Here is a 9,697-nt window from a genome sequence, read left to right as displayed (position 1 = left end):
ACAAAATTACTAAAACTTTGACTAAATGAAAATGAAATGGATAATATAAAAATAAAAACAGATTCAAAATATAGATGAGTATAGCCCTTGTACATCTGTATATTGCCTAATTTAATTGGACAGCATACTAATTAGTCAATATGATCATAAATATGATGATATACTCTGTATAATTTAAAGACTTGGTTCACCCACATCCTATACTAAAAATCGAATTTTTAGTATACCCCCACTTTTGCCCATGGCTTGCTGAGATTATTTATTTAAATCTTCTTTGTAGCAATATGTATGTCTAGTAAAAAAAAGTCATTGTACAAATCAACTGAATTGCAGCAGACACTGCCTCCTAGTGACATTTAACTTTAGAAGCACCTCATCTGTGTGTAAAAAGGAATTTATAATCACACCAATGAATAGACACAGGGAATTTTAGGTAAACTGGGTAACCTGATTTAAGGATCTACTGATATTATTCTTAAACCTGGACCCAAAACACATTAAAAATCTACTCGACAAAGGAAAAAAGCCAGTCAACTGAACAAATGCAGCAAGGCAAAAGCAATAAATAAAAGAGAGGCACATATGATTAAAATCCACTGCTACACATATATTTTATTTAACACAACAAACAAAAACCTATTTTAATGAGAACATACTAAAACCTGTCTTAATGTATTCTAAGGTAGTGCAAATATGTCAAACAAAGAGGCTGATCATACTTTGTACACAAGAGATTTTTTTTTAAAGTTATAAAGAAATGCATTTTGGATTCCCTGAAGTCCTTATGAAATACATGACTTTCTTGGCTTCACATCTGACCTGACCTTTAAACCTCAACCTGTGTGACCTTGGTAGTATCAGCCACATAAAAAAACAGAGAATTGCTTTGGAAATAGAGAAGAGGAATCTGAGGTCAGTTGCACTGAAATTGGGAGGTTAACCACAGAGGATGACCGTAATGCTGTACACATTATGGTCAATACCAAACATTAAAGAGAAAACTTATATAATTTTCAGTGGTCACTTATCTGGAAAACATTGGCAACTGTGTGGGTCGAGAAAGCTGAGTGGGTGTCAATCAGGGAGGTCCACTGTGAGGTCCCATGGGAAATCCTCCTCAGTATTACTGTCAGCACCTTCATACTCATTCCAGGAGATGTCATTTACCTGCCACATAAAGTAATTGGCTATTAGATAGCTCTCTGATTGGCTGTTGCTAAACCACTGACCAACCGGATAAGAACTGAAAGTGACTGGCTAGTTCCTCATTGCAATGATTGCAATTACTGACCCTGAAAAATTTGTTTGAAAGTTTATTGAAAATTACTAAAAATTACTGACCAATGAAACCTTATGAGCTGATTTAAGTAGACGTGGAACACATTTTCATACATTTATTTCTCTGTAAATTGAATAAATTCAATACATCATTGACCAGAATGTTCAAAGATCTTGAAGGAACACTTACTTTTATGACTCCTTCTGAGTTCTCCTCTGGAAGGATCTCATCTGGATCGTACATGATCTCAATTGCTACTTTCCCGTTTCCTATGGGACATTAATGACATGAAATGGATATTACCACAGATTGCAATGTGTTGTATAATGGCTGTATACAGTAGGTTGCTGGAAATACTTACCCAAGATCACGAGAAGCACCTTTTCAAAGGCAGCCACCACAGCTTTGTCTTTGGCACGTTTCATTAGTGTCCCTCTTTTTCTCAGCTATTCCTCTGGATCTAAAGAATTCAACATTTTAGCAGATGTTACTGATTAATAGCTATTGTTGCATGCTGTCATGTAGGGCTATTTAAAAAGCTAAATAAACAAATTAATAAACATGTTAAAAATATGATAAGACACAGACAAACAAGATACATAATTTAAATATGATTTTAATTATTTATTTAAAACGTAATATAAATGTAATTATTATTATCATTATAAATATGTATTATTATTATAGAGATATATTTTTTATAAATATATTTAAGTGCACATGAGATCACAATTCTAGAACTTTAATAACCTTCTAAAAAAATAAAGCATGTTGCATGCCTCAAGCCAAGTCTGTATGACCTCACCTGGATCGTTGTCGATTATCTCCTCCGCCACACCGACCCCCTGGCAGCTCACTCGGTGCTGTGGGAAGGTCAACTCTGCTATGCATCCATATTTTAAAAGCACACTCTGGTCATCTGTTTCTTCTTGGCACCCTGCGTCCACACACTTTGAGATGTCCTTCAACTGTTGAAACAAAAATGTTTGGTTTACAAACCAGTCATGAACAGATGCACAGTTAGCCTTGAGGGAAAAATGAAGAGTCTATATCATCAATATTGCTGCTTACAGTAATAATGCGAGTAGACCAGCCGCCAAAGCCCAGATAGTGATTAGCCAGGTTGTGACATTTGGAAAGGCTGAGAGGTTTAGTGCTATAGAAAGGACAGATTCTGCTTCGTACTCATTCGGACCTGAGGGAGAGGTTGAAAGAAAGAATAAGAAATATATTTTCTCAAACTCAAACACTCAAACCTTCTTAAAAGTAAATCTAATAAGTAGCCAATCTGTAAAACATGTGCAAATCACATTAACAGCTACAGCTTTATCTGTATTTATCACATTTACAGTTTTATAAGGGGAAGTCGTGGCCTAATGGTTAGAGTGTCGGACTCGTAACCCAAAAGTTGCGGGGTTGAGTCTCATACTGGTGGGGGGAGTGAATGTACAGCGCTCTCTCCCACCTTCAATACCACGACTGAGGTGCACCGGACCCCCAACTGCTCCACGCCGCAGCAAAAAATGGCTACCCACTGCTCCAGGTGTGTGTTCATTGCTGTGTGTGTGTGCACTTTGGATGGGATAAATGCAGAGCACTAATTCCTAGTATGGGCCACGTCACTTCACTTTATCTGTAATACATTAGGCTACCTTTAAAGGAGAACTTTGGAAAAGGCACTGTTCATCAGTGGCCCGCTAAGCTTTGGATGCCTGTGCCGATGAGTAACGTTAGAACTTCACCAGTGCATAGAACACAGGTTCAGCCACCGTGGCATTGGGACAGACCCTCAACAGTTAAAGAGCTCCAAAGGCTGAATACAAGCTCCACAGGGACTCCTAAAAAGTCAGATGAGAAGTTGAATTAAAAGTTTGGTACATGTATGCGATTACTGGTGATTTTGCACTAAAAATCCCTAAAAGTCCAAAGCTAACCAATCTACGACTTCGTTGATATGCAAACATAATGCTTATGTACATTTTTGAGCAAAGGTTAAACGTAATCTGACTTAAAGAGCAAGTGAAAGGTATATTATTGGTCATTCATTAGATAAAAGGAATAGTACGATGAAATCTAATAATATAACACAGCACAACACAATACACTTACATAAATGTAAGCCTCTGAAAATGTTGGCTGAATGTCCCAAACAAAAATATGTTTGTTGTTTTCGAGAGGGACTTTAAACTAAATTATATCGACCTCAATATCCATGAGATATGGACTTTAAATAAAGTTTAAACTCGACAACGGTGTGGTTACCTCATAAAACATATAACTGAAATTAAAACGGCAAAACGGAATAATCAGTTCACGCGCCACCCGTCTACGACTTCAGTAAACAGAATCGAATTTTGCGCTCTTGGACGTCATATTACGTAATGCGCTGTGATTGGATCAGTGGAAGGATTCTGAAAGGATTGAACAAACTGGAGTTTCCTCGGTGATGTACTAACTACGCACGTTCCAAACGTTCTGAACGCGTTCACAATAATAAAACAAGATAATTCATAAACATTTTTAAAATGTAATCTTGTCTCATCCGGTTAATATGTAGAGACCCGCGACATTGCGTCGACTATATTGCTTTTATTTTTAATATTATATATTTACATGTATATTTTTTGGCATGTCTCGTTTTAATGTACCAATGTTAGTAGCTTATAGCAACAGTAAAAATTTCGGTCAATTTTAGCTTGTTCATTGCTTTGGGACGCATTACAGCGCATGATAGGGCACAACAACATAGATTCTGATCTGAAAATCCAGTCAAAATTTTAGGTGTAAAAATTAAACCACACAGATCAAGAGTATTGGATGCAATTTAAAACTTTAATGGAGAAAGACACAGCGCTTGAAGATAATACGATGCGCTAATAATAAGAGCATACTCTATAAGACAGACAAATGTTTACATGCATACACAGAGTGAACCTATCCATTTAAATTAAAATTTCAATGTAAAACTGATCTTTAGCCCCCTTTTTGAGCCATAAAATACTAGAACATATTGTTAGCACTTTGACTATGGTCAGTTTGGCTATATTTGAAAATATTGTCATAAATTGCTTAGCACCACTGTGAAATGTTATATCAGATCCATCCTTTACGTTTTAAAGGAACGGCTTTAATTTATGAGCACTCCCCAATGAGAAGAATAAATACAATAGGTAAGGTTTAAATATGGGAGAGAAAAAGAAAACACAGACCTAGCCATGGCTGGTTGACATTTCCTGCATATATAAGACCAGACTGTAATTACCTAAGGAGGTTTTAAGGACTTAAACTGGTCTTGGATTTGCAGCAAAACACAAATGTACAGGCATTGACTAGCAATACACCGGCGCCCTCTACAGGGTGCAGTTGGAATCCAGGGATCTCCTGCAATTTGCAACCCTCAAGTAGGTTTCGACCTTGTGCATGTCCTTCTTGAAGCAAGCCAGCAGACGAAAGCTCTCTCTGAGGTTGTTCTCCCCCTTGGTCAAGTAGAAGTCCTCAAAAGGCAGCGGCAGGGAGTCGTTATCATCCATGTTTGGTTGACCATCGAGACATCCCTGCAGCAGATACAAATGCAAAATGATCTTATAGCTGTCCAAATAAGATCTGAAGATGTGAAGATGCTGTCACACGTCCTGGTACGACCACTAGACATATTGTGTGAAAAAATAAAAGTAGCCTAAAGCTTGTCTTTCTTACCTTGATGAGCACACTGATGCCCATTTTCAAGTCGGCCAGCTTCTCAGTGATCTGGTTGGGGTTCCCGACAGTCAGGCTGTTTGAGACGGTTCCGCTCAGGGTCTGGCTGGAGAGCTCCCAGGACTCAATAAGGCGAAAAGAGATGTGAAGAAGCTTCAACATCTGAACAAAGAAAAAATAAATAAATCAAATCGGAGGCTTCAGACCACTGGCCATTTTTGATGTTTATGCTGCCCATTTGATCAATTCCAAGTGCTTCCCAAACTATGATATGCAAAAATGTGTAATGATGGAAACAGTTAATCTCTTAGCATCTACTGTGGTTGGTAAATATGTTCTTAACGATTTCTTTGATTTATAAGCAATTTAAGAGTAAAATTGTCATCCACTTGTGTGAAAACAACAACAATATTTCACCTGTGTCATGCATGTACTCATATTGTATTCTTTCATTTGTTTGATACTATTTGTTTTATAGTTGTATATATTGTTGAATAAAAACAGGGATTTTCGATATTTCAGATTGCACGTACCCCCAAATATGATCATCCTTATGAGAGGGAACCCATCCTAAAATTTAAAAGGCAGCTATATATTTATATTTATAAAGACCCAACACAGTGAAAATTAATATTATAAATATGTTTAAAATATTATTTGGAAAATATTAAACTTTTATTTCGTTATTACTTTTACTGCTCACTGTAGTACAAGATGTAATTTATGCATTTATTTAAATAACTTATTTTTATTTTTTATTTTTTATTCTATTGGTTATTCATATATATAATCATATTAACGTACTTAGTTAAATCTTATTATTATTATTTATTTTTATATTTTTACACTGTTTTTCTCCAAAATTTTCCACAGACCCCATAATACCCCTTGCGGCCCCCTGGGGGTCCCCAGACCCCCAGTTCGAAAACCCCTGGGACAAAACATGTTGGGAGTTCATTTTTAATTATACAGTTTACTCACAGAGCTCTTCTGTGTTTCATCTTTTCCAGTGGGCGCCTCAATGTAGTCAGAATTGCAGAAAGACAGAGGGAAGATTTTACTCAGCTGTCTGCGTTCCTCAGTCAACAGGCTGTCCTCCTTGATAACAAAAGGCAGATTGTATTTAGTATTGTATTTAAAATGTATTATTTATAATACATTCAACTCACTCAAATAACTAAATAAATAGAAGTTTCGCAGATGAGTTATCAAAGTCCTAAGCTCATATTTCACTAAATAGGTGTGACCAATAATGTTTGCTCTAAATTACAGTTTAGAATCTACTAGTTCTGAATAGATTTTAATGAGAATCTTACAAAGTCGTTAATCATTTTTGCAGCCAGCTGGTGCAGGTGTTGTACACGAATGACTGCATTATTGAAAAGCCGCTGGTTTTCTGATGCTCTCCCCTGGTTCACCAACAAACTAACCAGCACCACCGACAATAGCACTAATGCTAGGAGAAGAAAAGAAGAAATGTATTTTTCATCGGCAACATTGTTGTTTCAAAGCTCCTGAAAAAATAACCAAATAACCAATGAAATCAAGATTTTTTAAATCCTCTTTAAACTATAAAATTACTTTTACAGGTAAGAAAAAAATATATAATACATGTAATAAATATATAACTAAATAGGGAGATGTCAAAAATAAGATATGATATCCATGTCCTAAGTGCTACAAATAACATGCAACAGAAAGCATCACAGACATACCTCTAGCCATTTCGCTCAGGGTAGACAAACTCTTGCAGGCTTAGTTAAAAGCTTGTGAATGTTTGTTTTTCTGGCTCAGGTATTGATATTTATATGTGACATACACATGTATTGATGCATCTTAATGCATGAGAGTTGAAACATGAGAGTTTCCATGAGAACTATGTTTTATTATGCATTAGGTGTATTTAGACACCATACGGACCAGCGTAGTGGTTCCGGTCATTTATGTGTATGGCTATTTCCATGACTCTGGGATGATGTTGGCACTAAGACAAAGAAAGGTCATCGTTTTACAAACCACTCAGCTTATACATTAATCCGGTGGCTGTCATTGGCACAGCACTAGTCTATACAATAAGAAGACGCATGTAGCATTGCCACGTAATCTGTAAATGGTGTCATCTCCTTCCAAAAGGACATGTTCTCAATAATTATGAGAGTAAATCAGGTCATATACGTGTTTGCTGTCACTGTGGGGATGCGGGAGGTTTTTCCTATTCAGATGTGGTGTTGGCCTGTGTGTAATATTCAGCAGTGGGGTTGTGAAGTGTCAGTGTGACATTAATAGTTTAATCCCTTGCGGGAAAAAAACAGAATACAATCTGTTTATCTGAACCTCATGGCTGTTTTGCCTTATCGGTAAAGGACCAAAGTGTACCAGTGTGTTCTGTGACAGTTAATGCAGGATAATTAATTAGTTCGATAACAGATTAGACAGATAATAGTGAATGGTGAATCTTACAAGTCTGTCAAGCAAGATCTGGGTCATATTTTACTAGCAAAACAAAAGAAATAAAAAGTATATTTTGCCTAGAGATAATGAATGCTGTTGTAATACCATAATATTTTTCCTCATTGTAAGCTTATGTTCATGACAATTAGGCACATCTAAAACCCACTGTCTATTTAAATATAAACAGTATTAGTTAAAATTAATCATGGCAATTTATGCTGATTATAACTTTAACATTTCTTATTTACAATCCCTTTAGAAAACAATTGTGGTGAAATTGTGATTTGTTCAGGATTCTTTGATTAACAAAAAGTTCAAAAGAATAGAATTTTTATGCAATTATAAATATTTTTTTCTGTCACTTTTGATCAATTTAATGTATGCTGAATGTAAGTATCATTTCTTTCTTTCTTTCTTTTATCTTACCACATACTTTTTAATGGTAGTGCATCACAGTTTCCACAAAAATATTAAGCAGCACAACGGTTTTCAAAATTGATTATAATAAGTTTCTTGAGCAGCAAATCAGCATATCAGCAGAATGATTTTGTATGATCATGTGAAACTGGAGTAATGGCTGCTGAAAATTCAGCTTTGCCATCACAGGAATAAATTACATTAAATATATTGAAATATAAAACAATACTTTTAAATTGTAATAACATTTGAAAAAATGGTTGTTGTCGTTTTAAAAAACATCCAAGCTTCAAACGTCCAAAAACATCAAAACATCAAAACTTTTGACCGCCAATAGATGTGTGTGTGTGTGTGTGTGTGCATATATATTACATAAATTATATTTTCTGGACATTATAAATTATATTACAGTAATGATAGTGAGATTTCTTTCACATTACAGTAATTAGAATGCTATTTTTTTTGCAGTAGACCATTGAAACATTTGTAAATAATGTCGCATAATGTCTTAAATGTCCTAAAATAGGCTATATTTCTCATGCAAAATGTAGGCCTATATTCATTTTCTTTTGATTCTGGAGTAAAATTTATGATCTCTTTGTGAGATTCACACAATATTAATGTAATGTTATTCTTTTTCCATATAAGTTGTCCATAAGTGTTTCCCCTAATGGGTAAGATAATGATTTATTAGACCACCCACTCCATTTATAAGGCCACGCTGAGCTCAAAACCAATGTTTTCTGCATTTGGTTTACCAAGAGCCAGTCTGTCTCTTTTCGCAGATTCTGGTCTCAGATCAGCTTGCCAGAGAAACATCTACAGAGAGAGAACAAAACTGAGAGGCACCACAAGCATTCAATCCCCGAGAACCACCCTGTGGTTACAATCGGAATGGAAGCAAGTGCCAGAGGAAAATCCCCCATGATGCCTCAGCTGTTCATACTGGGCATTCTGATGACTGTCTATACCGCCTGAACTTGGCACCTGTCAGTCAAGTGTGAGAAACCAAAACTCCCTTAAGAAAGCTCTGGCAGGTGGATCTAGGAACAGCATCATTCCTCCAAATACCAACTTAATAATAAGGAATAGTAAGAGACATATTATATACTGCTGTGTTTTGTATGAGAATACGTTGTCATTTAATTTCTAGCCACAAGATGGCGCCATTTGAATTGATAAATTCAAGATATTTTCTAAAGAAGCTGTATTCGAGTTTTTCGAATTTTTTTAATGATTCGAGCATGTTTGAAAAGCTTTGAGTTATTTTAGCGCTACAAAAACAGTCCGTTAATGAATCGGAAGTCTCTGACATTCACAGGAAATAGTTTACTTCCGCTTCGAAAACTAAGGCGGATGGCACTGTGAGCCTCTTGAAATGTCGATCAAAGCATTAACGATTTCTAAGTGAATGTTAGCAATTAGCTTGAAGTATCATATCACTGATTGTAATGGAGAAAATGGAGATAGTTCCATCTCAAGTTAAGGTGAGTTGGCGCAATGCTGCTACGATCCCATATCTAAGTAGACAGCTTTACATTCCGGACACATTTAAATATCACGTTCTATATAGAGAACACTGTCTACCGACTCGCTTCCGCTACTCTGCCGACTGGATATGGGATATCACCCTCTATTTACTCTGTATCTTTTTTTAAACTTTACCTTTGACTTTGTTAGTAAGACGGTGTCACAATCAGACACACAAAAATAAAATAGCTTAATGGAAGCATGAAAATCTTGGCTGCTAGATTAAAATCTGTAGAAAGAGTCAGACTGATCCCACGGCCTTGGTGTTGCTAGCACCATAATGTATACTTGACAACCTTTAGGCAAAGAAGTGGCACCTGCCCC

The 9,697-nt window shown here is 36.0% G+C and overlaps 1 protein-coding gene and 1 pseudogene across 1 annotated transcript; both read right to left on the bottom strand.

Annotated features, from left to right (window-relative positions):
- Positions 1–862: 862 nt before the first annotated feature.
- Positions 863–3,493, bottom strand: LOC107582948 (RAD52 motif-containing protein 1-like; annotated as a pseudogene).
- Positions 3,494–4,629: 1,136 nt separating this feature from the next.
- On the bottom strand, positions 4,630–6,700 carry LOC107582917 (somatotropin-2-like). Its single transcript, XM_016268944.1, has 5 exons — positions 6,691–6,700; positions 6,292–6,431; positions 5,957–6,073; positions 4,976–5,137; positions 4,630–4,833 (listed from the first exon to the last, which is right to left on the bottom strand). Exons 1-5 carry the CDS (start codon positions 6,698–6,700, stop codon positions 4,630–4,632), a joined length of 633 nt encoding a protein of 210 aa, XP_016124430.1.
- Positions 6,701–9,697: the final 2,997 nt, after the last annotated feature.

The sequence above is a fragment of the Sinocyclocheilus grahami genome, unplaced genomic scaffold, assembly GCF_001515645.1.
Source record: "Sinocyclocheilus grahami isolate Dianchi unplaced genomic scaffold, SAMN03320097.WGS_v1.1 scaffold48.1, whole genome shotgun sequence".
NCBI classification, from domain to species: domain Eukaryota; kingdom Metazoa; phylum Chordata; class Actinopteri; order Cypriniformes; family Cyprinidae; genus Sinocyclocheilus; species Sinocyclocheilus grahami.
Note: the sequence above shows the minus strand (reverse complement) of the source record. Positions and strands in the feature narration are given on the sequence as shown.

What these genes read in the sequence shown, in the direction of transcription:
- LOC107582917 (XM_016268944.1), bottom strand. An exon ending in ATGAAACACAGAAGAGCTCT is followed by an intron (nt 5,138 to 5,956) that starts GTGAGTAAACTG and finishes TTCTTTGTTCAG; the next exon opens with ATGTTGAAGCTTCTTCACAT. An exon ending in GCATCAGTGTGCTCATCAAG is followed by an intron (nt 4,834 to 4,975) that starts GTAAGAAAGACA and finishes TATCTGCTGCAG; the next exon opens with GGATGTCTCGATGGTCAACC.